This window comes from Gobio gobio (genome assembly GCF_949357685.1).
Source record: "Gobio gobio genome assembly, chromosome: 8".
Taxonomy (NCBI): Eukaryota; Metazoa; Chordata; class Actinopteri; order Cypriniformes; family Gobionidae; genus Gobio; species Gobio gobio.
Genome location: NC_137114.1, coordinates 20,308,772 through 20,326,644, shown reverse-complemented (window position 1 = coordinate 20,326,644; position 17,873 = coordinate 20,308,772). Strand labels below are relative to the sequence as shown.

At 42.5% G+C, this 17,873-nt stretch overlaps 1 protein-coding gene across 1 annotated transcript in view; it reads left to right on the top strand.

Moving 5' to 3' along the window:
- Positions 1–17,873, top strand: part of LOC307130206 (uncharacterized protein) — a 35,277-nt gene that overhangs the window by 421 nt on the left and 16,983 nt on the right. Inside the window, exons 3-11 of the mRNA XM_079823150.1 lie at positions 6,559–6,942; positions 7,434–7,721; positions 7,822–8,115; positions 8,421–8,801; positions 9,136–9,423; positions 9,513–9,806; positions 15,124–15,504; positions 15,846–16,133; positions 16,223–16,516. Of these exons, the coding sequence (XP_079679276.1) occupies positions 6,559–6,942; positions 7,434–7,721; positions 7,822–8,115; positions 8,421–8,801; positions 9,136–9,423; positions 9,513–9,806; positions 15,124–15,504; positions 15,846–16,133; positions 16,223–16,516 (2,892 nt within the window). The remainder of the gene's footprint in view (positions 1–6,558; positions 6,943–7,433; positions 7,722–7,821; positions 8,116–8,420; positions 8,802–9,135; positions 9,424–9,512; positions 9,807–15,123; positions 15,505–15,845; positions 16,134–16,222; positions 16,517–17,873) is intronic.

Genomic DNA, 17,873 nt, shown 5'->3' with positions numbered 1-17,873 from the left:
TTTCCCTGGTCTGATGGTTGCACACCATAAAGTCTGTGGCTAAATTTCAGGTTATGCATTTGTAGAGCTTCTGTATTTACATGACATCAGAAAAGGAATTCTTAACCAAGTTCATTTCAATTTAAAGAGAACTACAATGACTTTTTGACATTTAATATTTATTTTCTGTAATGATTTAGATTATGGCCTGGAAAGTACTGCATAAGTAAAGCAAATTTACAGCATAACTTCAGTAATTATAGTTTAACTATAAAGTAAGTATGTGTAGGTATAAGGGAACAATATGTAATATTCAGGGAATAAAGGGGTAACTATCAGGAAAATTAACAAATAATTTTTAATTAAGGTGTAATTATCCGTGAAGTTACAGGGTAAGTGTGAATCTATGGGCTGTAGGGTTGGGTACCGAACTCTGTACTTTTAAGGGCACCGACTGAATTACGTCGGTACTACCGAGTACCGATTCACATTAAATCAATCAGTACCAAATTTCGGTACCCGAAAATGCATCTGGTGATATAGACTAATGTCTGTGAATATTAAACCGCAAAAATACGAATCCTGCATGTGACTGTGCGAATGAATGCTGTATACGCGCGGTTTAACGTTACCTCACACACTCACTCAGAATCACGCGTGTCGCATGTTTCCATCTCTGCCGTCTCATATTAGGACATGAATGCACAAACGTCATCGCCAGAGCCACTGAGAGTCACTTTATGAGCATTTTACCGTTTCATTTGAGAAAAACTACCGTCATGTCATAAACACACAGAAACTTCTTCACGGCAACCTGTCAAAATAAAAGTTTGGCTAACTTGAAAAATACATTACTGTTGTGCAGTAGAATTTAGATACGTCTCAATGTAATAATAATACTAACACTAATGTAATAATAATAAATTATCAAAACTTTATTTTTTAACTAATAAATTAAAACTTTTCTTTATGTAATGAAGAAACATGTTCTTTTCTTCAAAAAGAAACATGTTCATGTTTCTTTTTGTTTCTTCATTTAATTTGAACTGTACAAAGCTCAGTTGTGCAGCACTTTGTTCGACAAAAAAGTTTAATTAAATTAAAATATACATTAAATTAATATATTTTGTCTTCATTTGATTACCAGAAAATACAGAACACATAATTTGTGGGAAATCTTCTCATAAAAATTTTATTAAAAAGAAAAAAAATAATAATATGGTTGATTTTATGAATTAAATTAAGTACCTAGCCTACTATTTACTAGTAAATATTACAGTACACAAACATCATAGACAATGGCAGACAGAGACCAGGGCAATTCTGGCATAATGTCAATAACACTTCTATACATTACTTACAGGTTATTTACAGTTATTGATGTAAACATCCCTAAAGTACCGAAAAAAGGTACCGTTGGGTACCCAACCCTAATGGGCTGTAAATTAAAGTGTTGCTTTTTCCCCTTTTGTTTCATGTAGTTACAGGGTAAGTGCAATAAACAACACATACAAAATCTGATATCACGTCTCTGTCTTCTAGTCTTGTTTGTTTCTCATTGCTATTATCATATATTATGTTATTGTTTGTATACTGTAGTGAACATTAAAAAAATTAAAACCGACAGCATCCGACATCCGCATGACCAGAGTTTCTCGGTGCGCTCACGTCACACTTCAAGTTACGTCAAGTGTAGAGGAAAGGATTTTGTTTGTGGTGCCCCCCTCAGCACTTGATGCGCATGGTGGGAGTGGCGGCACTGGGTGAAAGACGAGTAAACGGTGAGCACATTTCTGCGTGCACTGCATTTTCAGTGTAACAGTTACTGAAAACCCTAATAAGTTGATTGAACTCAATTGATTTGAGTAAACTCGATATATATATATGATATATATATATATATATATATATATATATATATATCAGCTATCAGAGTCATCGTATCCAAGCAGGACAGGTAGACCTCGAAGGACAAGGGTTCAGACCTCAGTTGGCCTGGCTGACTTTAATGGGAAAAGAAATTCCATTAATCCATTAATTCCAACTCATTATCAGTATGTTTGCAGTATTTTTATGAAAATATACTTACATTTCCACATGTTCTTGTCTCATATCACCTGTAACAGAAAAACAATTGAAAATATTAAAGTTAACTAAGTCAATGCAAAAATATAAAAGAAAATTACATTATTTATAAATAAAATTATAATACTGCAATGCTATTCAAAATACACCTAAACCAACAAATAAAGGTCTCTGGCTCTGATGTAAGGTGTTACATCAGCTATATTTAGCTTGCAAACTTTCTCACAGAAACGCACAACTAAACTATGGTTAAGTGTACGTTATTAACTAATATGTTTCAATAATACAAGTCAAATAAAGAATCATTTGATATCTAATTTATACCATCACAAATCCATGAATAAAAATATTGTTAATTATGGATACGTTAGCAAAGATTTTACCAGGAAAAATGTGTAATCATGGCTGCGTTGCGTTTTATTATAACAATGTACCATTACGATTTAAACAAATGATCTTGACTCCTCCTGGCCATTAAAAATCAAACAAAAACAACGGCCCCACTTTATATTAGGTGGCCTTAACTACTATGTACTTACATCAGAAAATAAGTACAATGTACTTACTGTGTTTACATTGTATTGCAAAACACCTTTGCTGATATTGAGGTGGGATACGGGTAGGGTTAGGGACAGGTGTGGTGGTATGGGTAAGTTGGGTCAGGTGTAAGGGAAGTGTCTACTGTGTAATTACAAATGTAACTACAGAAATTAATTACAGATGTAATTACAAGCAAGTATTTTTTTTAAATGTAAGTACAATGTAAAAACATGTATGTACACAATAAGTGCATTGTATCAAATTATTAATTAAAATGTTAGTACATAGTAGTTAAGGCCACCTAATATAAAGTGGGTCCAAAATAACTTTATATATTGTATATATATTTTTAATTACCAAATTTAAGATTGCGCAGCACACAATGAAAAAGTCTCCATCTTGATTTGAATCAGCAGCAAGCAACAGATGAGGCAAAAAGGACTGTCTTTTGTAAATGTCCTCCAATCAGTGCATTAGTTCTCTTGTCGCCAGGCAGAACTCCTTGCATGGCCAATCACATCAGAGCAAGACCAGAGTGAGCTATTTTAATTAATTATGATTTTGAGTTCATAAAACTTGAAATCTTAAGTTAATGTGTTTTGAAGGTTAACAAGTTATACTAATTTATATTTATGAGTTTCTTGACTAGTAATATTTAGTCAAGATTACTTGATTAAGTAAAGACAACATTAGGGTTTATGAATAGCTAAAGACATAAGATTCCTTCTTAATATTCATCTGTGGCAAGGACGAAAAAGAAGAGGAACAAGAGGTGGATGAAGCCAAGCAAGAGAAATTAATAAGTGTTGTAAATCTGTTTTTAATAACTTGTTTTTTAAATAAATGTTTCTGAGTGATATCAGATTGTGTATTTGTTTTATTGTACTTACAACTACACGAAACAAGAGGGGAACAAGAACCACTTTAATTTTCAGCCCACAGGAACATACTTACGCCCGTTTCACACATACTCCGTCTGCAGTGCGTATGCGGTGCGTGTTACGGTCCGTATGCGGTGCAGGAGCAGCACGCGCTGTTGTGCTTTCATATATGCTACGTTTGCAGCGCGCAACTGATCCGCCGTTGTATACCACAAACACAGCATTTATTCATTATTTTTTTTATTTCAAATCCAAAAGTTGTTACTGAACATGGCTTGTCAGAATTGCAATTCTCTTTGTTTACACTTTCATAGATGTCACGTTTTAACGTAGTACATTTAAAACGTTTGATTCAATTCATTACTTTATATTTATATAGCCTATACTTTAGATTTAGCTCACACAAGTGGCAAAACATTGAAATATAACATAGCATATAAACATTTTAAATTAGAAACTTGCAATAGAAACAGCCGACTCTCATCTTTTCTTTCGTTTTTAAACCCTTTTAAAAGCAGGTCATGAAGACCTTTTTTTTTCACCTCCAGGAACGTACGTGCTCTCCATTATTTCATTTTTTTAACCTAAATGCCAGGTAAGGTGTCGTTTCCTTGCTTTACCCGAGAAAAAAAAGCCATGTGTTGACTTTGAAACAGAGTATATTTTAAATTATATGCATCTGTGGTAAAATTACTAGATTTGCGTTTCAGTACATGTTTATTTTAAAGGTCCCATGGCATGAAATTTTAATTTTATGAGGTTTTTCAACATTAATATGAGTTCCCCTAGCCTGAATATTGTCCCCAAGTGGATAGAAATGTTGATCGGTGTAAACCCGAGTTCTGGCTGTCTTTCTTTGCCTTTGAGAAAATGACAGGCCAGAGGAGCCAATCCTGAAGTCTCCTGGTTTGACGTCCAAGCAGGAACGGTTACCTTCCTTTCCTCCGCCCAGAGAATCTGGCACGCCCATGCAAACGCTCATGGCTTGTGAACGAGTGAACGCTGGCAGTTTCTCAGTGTTTGGATTAACAAATGAAAACCTAAGTCTTTTTTCAGTTCCTTCTGATCTGTGATCAGTGATTTCTTATGTGTAGCTAATTATTTATTATTCGTGCACACACTGCGGCTTCTCTCTCCAGACAGATCTTCTATCTTGTGAGTCAGTGTTTTTGTACGTCCTCGTCGCGTCTATCTGTTCTAAAATGTGCATACAGTCATGAGTTTCTGCTCAACATCAGCAGAGTTACATCCTTAGAGATAAACCTCACACACGCCGAAGCTCGGGCTGCACTGGCCCGGCCTTCAACATCCCCGACCCCCAGTACTGCATCTGGCCCACAGCGGAGGCACCAAACGCGGCGTGAGATTAAGCAGACGGGGGGTAAGCGTGAGCATATCCGGGCTAGGCAGCTAGCCCCACAATAAACTGGATTACATTCGATTACTGCTGTTGTGTCTTTGTTTGCGCTGTGTACTCAATGCGAGTGACCGCTGGCAGTGGCGGTTTTCATATGATAGGAACATATCTAAAAAATAATGCTATTATCAACACTTACTCGTAACTCGTTCATCTCGACAGCTGTAATGGTACTTTGCATGTGTTACAAAGTTGGTAATAATGATGAAGACGGACTCGGTGTGACTGGGACTCGTGTTTATTCAGAACTCTCAGATACAAACACAATAAACTTGCGCTGACTGACAGCGCTCTCATAACTCTGTAGTTCCTATAAATAACTTTGTTAGCAATCGCTGAGCTCAGTCTCTGGTACATTAGTGATGTCCGGTTCGCGAACGATCTTTCTTTTGAACCGGTTCTTTTTAGTGAACCAAATCAGTTCACCAAATCGGACTGAATCATTCTAAACGGTTGGCGTCTGCAGTCAGCGCTGATCCATAATTTGCTAAAGTTACTAACTTTCTGACATGAGTGACAGTCCCTCCAACTAGAAATAGACTATAGTATATAGACTGAAGTATATGCTGTAACTATAACAGTTCACTGATCTGAGACTGACAGAACTGATGTGAAGTGAGCTCAGGTCCATCCGTCTCTCTGGCAGCAGCTCGTGCCTGCTCGTGCCTCGTAGACCTCGTTAAACCACGCCCCCTCCGCTCATTTCAAATGCAAAGATGTCAGCCAATCACAACAGTGGGCGTTTTTACTGAAGTCTCACAGCAGACACGCCTCTTGAAACAGGGCAGTCAGCCACAGGGCAAACATCAGTATTGAAAAAATGCCTTTTATTTCTAAATTATGACATTTTATGATGTAAAAATCATATTAACAATATAAGTACACCTCAGGAAACATTATAAAATAATAGAAAAATGCCATGCCATGGGACCTTTAAAGCGAACAATGTGCTGTCACTTTAATTCAGCAGTGCAGAACAGCAAAAAATAGACTCGGTACGGAAACAATCGCCGGACTGCTGCAGACACACCACACCTGGAACGGACTGACGGACAGCATCCGTGAGCAGTGTGAAAGCTGTAATCCGTTAACATGGGTACGGAAAAAAAAACGCACCGCACACGCACTGCAAACAGAGTATGTGTGAAATGGGCGTTACCCTGTAACTTCACGGATAATTACCCCTAAATTAAAAAATACTATATTGTATAAATAATTTGTTAATTTTCCTGATAGTTACCACTTTATACCCCCATATTGTTCCCTTATACCTACACATACTTACTTTATATTTAAACTATAATTACCGAAAGTTATGCTGTAAATTCTCTTTACTTACGCAGTACTTTCAGGGCCGTAATCTAAAGCGTTGTGATTTAAACTGTGATTTAAAGCAAAAAATATGTTTATGGAAAAGTTCTCTTTTTAGTTTTTCGTGCAATTATCACTATTAACTAACTATTAACTATGACTTTTGCCTGAGTAAACTCCTAATTACTGCTTATTAATAGTTAGTAAGGTACTGGTAGTTGTTACGTTTATGTTTTGGGTAGGATTAAGGGATGTAGAATATTGTCATGCAGAAGTGTTTACTTTAGGAACTAAACTAAAGTTTCAGCTATTAATTTTCTCCAAATTTCACCTGTTATCCCTCAGGTATTCTGCTGTATGATACTTTGGCATGGAGAGTGACGATGCCGAAAGACATTCGTGGCCTCAGAGGTTCATGTCTGGTTATACCATGTTCTTTCTACTATACATTATACCCACCCACAAACCCACGTAGAGTTGTGTGGTATCAGTGGGTCTCTAAAGGTTATCCTTTAGTTTATGATCCATGGTATCCATACGACGTCATTGAGAAGTTCAGATGGAAAACTGGTTTATATGGAAACCCATCATATTGGGATTGCAGTCTGCTGATCACAAAACTGGAACTGTCCCACCATGGAGAGAAATTATATGCATGGATTGACCCTGAAAATGTTGGAAAGAGCACCTATGAATTTTATGATGTCACCTCTACAATCTCCGTTGACGGTATGTAAATACCAATTTATGTTAAATAATAATAGACGCAATAAAATGCTTATCGCAAATTGACTCTCATCAGTTTATTTGATTAAAATAACATTTCAAAGTATTATATTATACGCATCTTTCCTTTATATCAAAGAAAACGATTGCATTCATTTAAAGAAATATTATAACACAATCACTCTTCTCACTCAAAAAACATTTAATTAAATAAAGCAATAGATATATTGTTCAAAATGAAGACAAAAAATCTTGGAAACGTTATGGTTGTCAAACATTGTGTTAATATTCATACATCCACAAAAAGACTACCTTGATATAATTTGGTTAAAGTGAAAAGGTAGCTCTAAGAAAAGCCTAAGAATAATGTGTTTGCACACTGCAGATCTATTACAATGAAATTCATTCATTTTTGTCCTAAAACATTTTGGCCCACTGTTTAAAAAACAAACAAACATATGCTATGTTAATTCTAATGTTTTCATGAATTATAGTTTCTCCACAGAAGCCAAACATCAATATTTATGGAGGTGAAAAGATGGGTGACAGCATCACAGTAGCATGTTCAACTCCCCACACGTGTCCATACAGAAAACCAAACATCATTCTGAACGGAATAGAAGGAACTGATCAATTAGACAATAACTGTAATAATGCTGGCCAGTGCAAATTAACTCTGACACGCAAAGGTGTCGTAAAGGCAGAAAGCTCCACTATTAAGTGTTTTGTAACACATTATGGTAGCATAACAGTGACAGATACAAAATACAAAAGTGCCAAATGTGAGTAAACACACAAATAAACTGTTTTGTGTGCTATTAGTTATAACTTCACTTTAAATGTCACAGTTGGACCTATTACAAGGTTTAATTTCAATTCCAGGTGTTCATCAAAAAATAAAGATTGACCCTGAACTGGCAGATGTCACAGAGGGCGTCGCAAAGAACTTCATTTGTTCCGTCTATCACTCCTGCCAGAGAGAGACGCCAACCATCACATGGAACTATGAGAACATGCAGGCCTCTACGGAGAGAAAAACACTTTCTGGTTTAGATAGGGTCACCATTTCCAAAATAACCTTTCTGGGTGCAAAAGACGACAATGGAAAGAAATTGATTTGCACAGCAAAATTTTCTGGAGGAAACATCGAAGCTTCGGTTGTTCTACGTGTACAACGTGAGTAATCTGTAAGAATGTTGAATTGTAAGAATATTCACCATTCAAAATCTGCCTTGTAATTAAAAACGTTTTTTAATTTTCCATAATAGTATGTTCATCAAGTTCAAAACATGATTTTAAATATCCATTTATACTGCAAACTGGTAATTTTTATGATATTATTTTGATTTATTATCATAATCATAAAAACTGTGGTTTTAAGCACAAATAAAGCATTACCATTTACTGCACTTTATTATTCTAGTTCTACCAATTTTATCATAGCAATCAGCCAGGAATGTTCTCCAACTTTTGTCCCACAGGTATTGTGCAGTATAATGCTTTGGGATGGGAAGTGATGATGCCAAAAGACATCCGTGGCCTCAGAGGTTCCTGTCTGGTTATACCATGTTCTTTCTCTTACACATCAAACCCACCCAAAAACCCACGTAGAGTTGTGTGGTATCAGTGGACCTCTAAAGGTTATCCTTTAGTTTATGATCCTTTGCATGCAAACAATGTCATTGAGAAGTTCAGAGGGAAAACTGATCTATTTGGAGACTCAAGTGGGGATTGTAGTCTGCTGATCAAAAACCTGGAACAGTCCCACCATGAAGAGACATTATACACAAGGATTGACCCTGAAAATGTTCCATGGCACAACTACAAATTTCACGATGTCACCTCTAAAATCATTGTTGATGGTATGTAAATATTCTTGGAATAATATTATTTCGCTGTAATATCTCTGATTGTCTAACTGTAGTAATTTATTTATTTAACTTTTCAAATGAAAGGAAAGACAATTTGCCACAAAAAGCTTTTTTTTTTTTTTTACTTCTTTATAAAATACCAAATGGCATGGTTAAAAAAAAATTGGAAAAGTGGCACAGAAAAAGGAAGTTAGTTCTGAGAAAAGCTCTAGCAGCATTTTCAAATTCCACTTGTTTTTGTGGTTTTGTTGTTTTTAGTTTTTCATCTAAACATTTTGAAATGTATGATGTATTAATTCTAATCTTTCTGTCAATTATAAATCAGCAAGTCCACAGCAGCCCAGCATCAATATTTATGGAGGTGACAGGACGGGTGACAGCATCACAATAGTATGTTCAGCTGTCCACACGTGTCCATTCAGCAAACCAAACATCATTCTGAATGGTATAAAAGGAACTGACAAAATAGACAATGAGCATATTAAAGATGGCCTGTGGAAGATCACTCTGACGCGCACAGGCGTCGTACAGGCAGAACGCTTGACTATTGAGTGTTCTGTAACATACCATGGTGGCACAACAGTGACAGCTAATGAGGTCAAAAATGCACAGTGTAAGTGAACATAAATATGAACTGCTTTGTCTTCTATTAGCATTGGCATTCACAGTTGGACCTATTACAAAGTTTAATTTCAATTTCAGGTGTTCATCAAAAAATAAGGATTGAGCCTGAACTGGCAGATGTCACAGACGGCGTCGCAAAGAACTTCATTTGTTCCGTCTATCACTCCTGCCAGAGAGAGACTCCAACCATCACATGGAACTATGAGAATATGCAGGTCTCAACGGAGAGAAAAACACTTTCTGATTTAGATCAGGTCACCTATTCCAAAATAACCTTTCTGGGTGCAAAAGACGACAATGGGAAGAAATTGATTTGCACAGCAAAATTTTCTGGAGGAAACATCGAAGCTTCTGTTGTTTTACATGTACAACGTGAGTAATCTGTAAGAATTTTGAATTGTAAGAATATTTGCCATTAAAAATCTGCCTTGTAATGTCTGCATACAAAATTGAGGTTGATCAGAACAAATTATTTGACTATAAAAACGTTTTTTAGTTTTGCATGATAGTATATTCATCAAGTTCAAAACATGATGTTATTTTAATATCCATTTATACTGCAAACTGGTAATTTTTATGATATTATTTTAATTTATTATCATAATCATAAAAACGGTGGTTCCCTTTCGTTCAGTCCCTACGACGTACGTTAGTGACTAACGGGTTTCGCCTAGAAGCCAATTACCTTCGAGGTGTTTAACAGCGCCCAATGGCGTGCCAATGCCATGGGCATGCGGAATTTGCATGCGTAACTCCGCCCCACCTCGTGGGTATATAAGGAAGTACGCTAGCAACATCGCATTATGTTTCTGCTTTGGAGCCAAGAGTACCTCTTCACTCCTTCAAGCCTGCTAACTGAGTCTTTGTCAGCCTTCGAGACGAACAGCTTTCCAGAGGCGTTGGTGTCTACGGCGCGTTCCAGTGATCGCATACTGCCTGCCTGCTGATCTGCGCAGTGGTCCGTCTGACAGCTGGTGTGTGGTCCCTGGGCGCTTCGGCGTCTCTGCGAAGCTTCCTCTCGTAAAAGAGCTTGCACGTGGCACGTCCTTTTCAGGATGTCTCGCCCGTGTACTTCTGGGTGTGGCCGGTCGTTGAACATGCGGGTACATGACCATCGCGGTGCTGCGATCGAGACTTAAGGATCTTCGTAACAAAGTGAAAGTCCCCTCTACCACACCCTGATCTACCGTTCCCCCCGTGGTCAGTACTTCGGCTGGTGGTCAGGGTGATCTGAGGGTCGCGGTGTGGAACAAAGCCCCGACGCTCATGCCTCGGGCCACACCCCCCTCTAGCGCTCCACAACCCGCGAGTATCCAGACTGAGATCGCGGGGCCTTCCCCGGCACCCCTGCACATTTCGTGTGGTGCTCCGGAGGATGATGCGATGTCGGTCACCGCATCACAAGGTGGGCTCGAGTCCTTTGAGGATGATGACTCGGCTGTGCTGCCGCCTTCGGGCGCGCCAGCATTGCCCGAGTCGGACCCAGAGCTGACAGCCATGTTGTCTCGGGCAGCCGCGAGTCTAGGATTAGAGTGGAACCCTCCACCCTGTCCCGAAAGCTCGCTGCTCGACGATTGGTTTTTGGGGACCTGCGCTGACTCACGTCAGTCCCCGCCCCCAATATCTTTCTTTCCCGAGCTGCATGAGGAGATTGCCCGGTGGTGGAAGTCCCCATTGTCTTCCCGTGATCGGTCTGCAGTCTCCTCCGCCTTCTCCACCCTTGATGGGGCTGCGGCCAAAGGGTACACTGGGGTCCCCACAGTTGAACGTTCTGTTGCGATGCAACTGTGTCCACAGAGCGCTTCAACATGGCGTGGTGATCCTAAGCACCCCTCTAAAGCCTGTCAATTCACATCAACCTTGGTGGCGAAATCGCACAGAGCTGCCGCCTCTTTGCATGCCATGGCGATCCTCCAGGTCTACCAGGCCAGGATCCTCAGGGACATGCACGAGGGTAGAGTTGATCCGGGGCTCTTAGATGAGCTGCGTGCCGCCACCGACCTTGCTTTCCGGGCGACGAAGGTGACCGCACGCTCCCTGGTTCAAGTGATGTCCACAAACGTGGTCCAGGAGAGACATCTGTGGCTTAACCTGGCCGATATACGGGACACCGAGCGGACACGTTTCCTCGATGCCCCCATATCCCAGGCTGGCCTCTTCGGTGGCGCGGTTAAAAACTTCGCCCAACAGTTTTCAATCGCCCAGAAGCAGACTGAGGCTATAAAGCATATACTGCCCCGGCGGCCAGCTGCTGCTTACACCCAGCCGCCGGCACAGTCGCCTCAACCTGCTCGCCGCCGAGGACGCCCTCCTAGGGCTCCCGCCCCTCCCACCCGGTCCAAGCAGCAGCCATCACCCGGGCTGGGTCGCGGAGGAAGCCGTAGAAAGGCATCCCAGTCCCCTCAGGCCGCCCCGCGCCCGGCTAAACGCCAGGCCAAGCGGCACTCCTGAGACGGACGGCTCAGGGATGGGAAATTCTTTCCAGGAGATGTTAGCAGGACCACTCCTTCCCCCGGTGGAGGGCCGGGGGAGAATCCTTTGTTCAGCTGCTGGCCCCCGGGTCAATGAAAGAATTAACACTCCCATCCCTGAGCCCCCAGAGATCGGTGATGACAGTACGCGCCACCCACGGGTCTCGCCACTCGCATCCCTCTCTGTCGCCAGCCTCCTGGCAAAGCAGACCCCAGTGGAACGCGCATCCTTCCCTGGTCTCCTCTGTCAGGACGCAGCCGTTAACAGCACCCCCACACCGGGACGCCCAACAGCCTCCCTTGTCCGGGTCGGTAACGCTGCATCGCTGCCCCACACCGGGTACGTCTGTAGTCCAAATGACCCTGCTGGTGCAGTTCCTGTGAGCCTGGCTTCAGATTCCAGGGCTGTCCCGCTGGGTCACGAAGACAATCAGGCGCGGCTACGCAATTCAGTTCGCGCAGGCTCCTCCCTGCTTCCGGGGAGTCCGCTTTACTATGGTCGGGGCCAATGCCTCTGTCATGCGAGCGGAGGTTGCCACCCTACTGGCGAAGGGTGCGATCGAGCCTGTCCCGCCAGCCGAGATGAAGTCCGGGTTCTACAGCCCCTACTTCACTGTACCCAAAAAGACCGGTGGGCTAAGACCAATCCTGGATCTGCGCATCTTGAACCGGTATCCTACACAGGCTTCCGTTCAAGATGTTGACAGCGAAACGCCTTTTCGAATGCGTTCGTCCCGGCGATTGGTTTGCAGCGATCGACCTGAAGGACGCTTACTTTCATGTCTCCATCCTACCTCGACACAGGCCGTTCCTACGGTTTGCTTTCGAGGGGCGGGCATACCAGTACGCGGTCCTCCCATTCGGGCTATCTCTGTCCCCTCGCGTCTTTACGAAGATTGCCGAGGCAGCCCTTGCGCCCCTCCGGCAGCACGGGGTTTCGCATCCTGAACTACCTCGACGACTGGCTCATAATGAGTCACCCTCGAGAGCAGGTTTGCGAACACAGAGATCTGGTTCTCCACCACTTAGCCCGTCTGGGCCTTCGGGTCAACTGGGAGAAGAGCAAACTTTGCCCCGTGCAGAGGATCTCTTTTCTCGGTATGGAGATCGACTCGGTCGCCATGTGCGCGCAGCTTACGAGCGAGAGCGTGCAGTCTCTGCTGACTTGCCTCCGTCAAATCGAGAGCAAGAGTGCGGTTCCACTGAAACATTTTCAGAGGCTCCTGGGGCATATGGCATCTGCAGCCGCCGTGACGCCGCTAGGATTGCTACATATGAGACTGCTTCAGCACTGGCTACGCGATCGAGTCCCGAGATGGGCATGGCGGTCTGGCACGCTCCGGGTCCAAGTAACCCGGGCCTGCTTACAGACACTCACTCCGTGGTCGAACCTCAGCTTTCTACGGACCGTTGTGTCCTCAGAACGAGTTTCCAGGCATATTGTTGTATCAACAGATGCCACCACCACGGGCTGGGGTGCCAAGTGCAATGGACAAGCAGCCGCGGGCTCCTGGACAGGACCCCAGCGCCTTCTGCATGTCAATTGCCTCGAGTTGCTGGCAGTACGGTTCGCCCTGCACCGCTTCCGAGCGTTGCTGAGGGGTCAACACGTACTTGTCCGGACAGACAACACGGCCACTGTAGCGTACATCAACCACCAGGGCGGTCTACGCTCCCGCCATATGTCTCAACTCGCCCGCCATCTCGTTTTATGGAGTCAGAAGCACCTGAGGTCCCTTCGTGCTATCCACATCCCAGGAGAACTGAACCGTGCAGCCGACGAGCTCTCACGGATTCAGCCACTTCCTGGAGAATGGAGACTCCATCCCCATACGCTCCAGCTGATTTGGGAACAGTTCGGCGACGCACAGGGAGATCTGTTTGCCTCCCACGACTCTTCCCAATGCAGCCTGTTTTTTTCCCTGACCGAGGGCACGCTCGGCACGGATGCACTGGCGCACAGCTGGCCCCAGGGCCTGCGCTTATATGCGTTTCCCCCAGTGAGCCTTCTCGCACGAGTACTGTGCAAGATCAGAGAGGACAAGGAGCAGGTCATATTGGTCGCCCCGTATTGGCACGGCCAGACCTGGTTCTCAGAACTGCTGCTCCTTGCGACAGCCCCTCCCTGGCCTATCCCTCTGAGAACGGACCTCCTTTCTCTAAGACAGGGCACTCTATGGCACCCGCGTCCAGCGCTCTGGAAGCTCCACGTGTGGCTTCTGGACGGGACGCGGCAGGTTTTAGTGGCCTACCACCTACGGTGGTCGCCACCATCACTTCCGCTAGGGCAGAGTCTACACGACACCTCTATGCGTTGAAGTGGAACCTCTTCATCACCTGGTGCTCTTCCCGCCAAGAAGACCCCTGGAAATGCCCGATCGGGTCCGTGCTTTCGTTTCTCCAAGAGGGGCTGGAGCGAAGGCTGTCTCCCTCCACCCTGAAAGTGTATGTGGCCGCAATATCTGCCTATCACGACCTCTTGGGAGACAAGAAGGTAAGTCAGCACAACCTGATCATCAGGTTCCTGAGGGGGGCGAGGAGACTGAATCCTCCTCCCTCTCCTCTCGTTCCCTCTTGGGACCTCTCAGTAGTCTTACAAGCTCTGCAGAGGCCTCCCTTTGAGTCTTTGCGGTCGGTCGATATTAAGTTCCTGTCGATGAAGACGGCTCTGCTGACCGCATTGGCCTCCCTTAAGAGGGTCGGGGACCTGCAGGCTTTTTCGGTTGACGAAGCGTGCCTAGAATTCGGGCCGGCTAACTCTCACGTGATCTTGAGACCCCGGCCTGGATATGTGCCCAAGGTTCCTACCACTCCCTTCAGAGATCAGGTAGTGAACCTGCAAGCGCTGCCTTTGGAGGAGCAAATTCCGCATGCCCATGGCATTGGGCGCTGTAAAAAACCTAGAAGGTAATTGGCTTCTAGGCGAAACCCCCATTCGTTAGTCACTAACGTACGTCTCCGTTCCCACCTCAGGGAACGAGGGTTACATACGTAACCGAGACGTTTTAAGCACAAATATCATTTTTATATTTATATTTGCGAATTTATACTGCGTACTGGTAATTTTTATGATATTATTTTAATTTATTATCATAATCATGAAAACAGTGGTTTTAAGCACAAATAAAGCATTACCATCTACTGCACTTTATTCTTCTAGTTCTACCAATTCTATCATAGCAATCAGCCAGGAATGTTCTCCAACTTTTGTCCCACAGGTATTGTGCAGTATAATGCTTTGGGATGGGAAGTGATGATGCCAAAAGACATCCGTGGCCTCAGAGGTTCCTGTCTGGTTATACCATGTTCTTTCTCTTACACATCAAACCCACCCAAAAACCCACGTAGAGTTGTGTGGTATCAGTGGACCTCTAAAGGTTATCCTTTAGTTTATGATTCTTTGCATGCAAACAATGTCATTGAGAAGTTCAGAGGGAAAACTGATCTATTTGGAGACTCAAGTGGGGATTGCAGTCTGCTGATCAAAAACCTGGAACAGTCCCACCATGGAGAGACATTATACACAAGGATTGACCCTGAAAATGTTCCATGGCACAACTACAAATTTTACGATGTCACGTCTAAAATCATTGTTGATGGTATGTTAATATTCTTGGAATATTATTATTTTGCTGTAATATCTCTGATTGTCCAACTGTAGTAATTTATTTATTTAACTTTTCAAAAGGAAAGGAAAGACAATTTGCAACAAAAAGCGTTTTTTTTACTTCTTTATAAAATACCAAATGGCATGGTTTAAAAAAAATTGAAAAGTGGCACAGAAAAAGGAAGTTAGTTCTGAGAAAAAAGCTCTAGCAGCATTTTCAAATTCCACTTGTTTTTGTTGTTGTTTTTACTTTTTTATCTAAAGTTTGTTTTATCCAAACATTTTGAAATGTATGATGTATTAATTCTAATGTTTCTGTCAATTATAAATCAGCAAGTCCACAGCAGCCCAGCATCAATATTTATGGAGGTGACAGGACGGGTGACAGCATCACAATAGTATGTTCAGCTTTCCACACGTGTCCATTCAGCAAACCAAACATCATTCTGAATGGTATAAAAGGAACTGACAAAATAGACAATGAGCATATTAAAGATGGCCTGTGGAAGATCACTCTGACGCGCACAGGCGTCGTACAGGCAGAACGCTTGACTATTGAGTGTTCTGTAACACACCATGGTGGCACAACAGTGACAGCTAATGAGGTCAAAAATGCACATTGTAAGTGAACATAAATATGAACTGCTTTGTCTTCTATTAGCATTAGCATTCACAGTTGGACCTATTACAAGGTTTAATTTCAATTTCAGGTGTTCATCAAAAAATAAGGATTGAGCCTGAACTGGCAGATGTCACAGAGGGCATCGCAAAGAACTTCACTTGTTCCGTCTATCACTCCTGCCAGAGAGAGACTCCAACCATCACATGGAACTATGAGAATATGCAGGTCTCAACCGAGAGAAAAACACTTTCTGGTTTAGATCAGGTCACCTTTTCCAACATAACCTTTCTGGGTGCAGTAGACGACAATGGGAAGAAATTGATTTGCACTGCAAAATTCTCTGGAGGAAACATCGAAGCTTCTGTTGTTTTACGTGTACAACGTGAGTAATTTGTTGGGGTCATGTATGATGTGTGTGAACTCTACATGTGTTGCCCCCCTAGTGGGCGATGAAAGTACTGACTACGCCACCCCTTGGACAAGACTGGTAAGAGCAAGGGGACTCTTTTCTTAAAGAACCACACACAGGCTTAGTTTAGCAAAGTAAAAAGATACAATGTTTATTTTATCTTAGTTAAAATAATGAGTCACTTTAGATAGTCAATAAATAACACACAAATTCATCATTTAACAGGGATAAGCCAGAGTAGAGTGAGCCACCAGAATGTAAGCTTAAACAGGCCCAGGTTTCGATACCACACGTGAGCTAAAGCACACCACTTTAGAGTAGAACAACCACTACAAACTTAGCTTACCCACCACAACAACATTGCTTGTTAAGCTATTACAACAGATGCACACGTCACAGCAGTACACTGCACACATCGGGTTCAAATGGGTGAAACACTCTAAGGAAACCAGACTAGAGCCCGGTAGGCTAATCGATTCTATGGGCCCAATCCACAATAGGCTATTAATAGGGAAGGGGGGGGGGGATAAACAAAAAGAAGAAACCACTAGCCGGTGGCCACCATCAGTTCACTAACACGCATATCTTACAGCCCACCGACTAGTGGTAAAAGAAAAGAAAAGAAAAAAAAAATACAATAAATCAATAAACCAAACGGAAAAATGTCTATGAAGCAGCACCTGTATATACACACATTCAAACACATTCAAGAGAACAGCAGCCGACAATCTGATTGCTGTAGCCTCTATAAAAACAAACAAACAACAAAAAAAAGAAACAAGAGACACAGTTGAGTACTCTATACACCTAAGAGTCATAATCATTCAGTCTATTTACATATCGCTACTAAATGCATGCGCACACACGGCAAACACAAGACACATAAATTACATACTGTTAGATCCTAATCAAACGTGAACCAGTAGATTTACTGCGAGAAAAACCCTCTATCATTACTTCTTTCAGCAGCGACCATAAAGCACATAACTTTGTTACCGTTTTGCTTTTTACCAAACACATTATAATTAAAACCATAACATACCTTTTTGCAAGCTAGCGATTGGGTGAGTAGACAGTGTTCCGTGCTTCACATACTCACCAGGGTCACTGGACGCTGGCGAACATAACAACGGAGCCTCATTACCATTAACGTCATAGACCAACAGAGATACGTTAAAACAGATAAAATAAAAGGGTACCTTCTCTATACGCTTGTCACTCTTGGCTTTCCAAACGTGTTTTGGAAACGTATGCACCCACACAAAACAGTAGCGCTGTTGGCAATCACTCGGTAACACCTTAGCCCATCACGAAAACATTAAAACTTCCC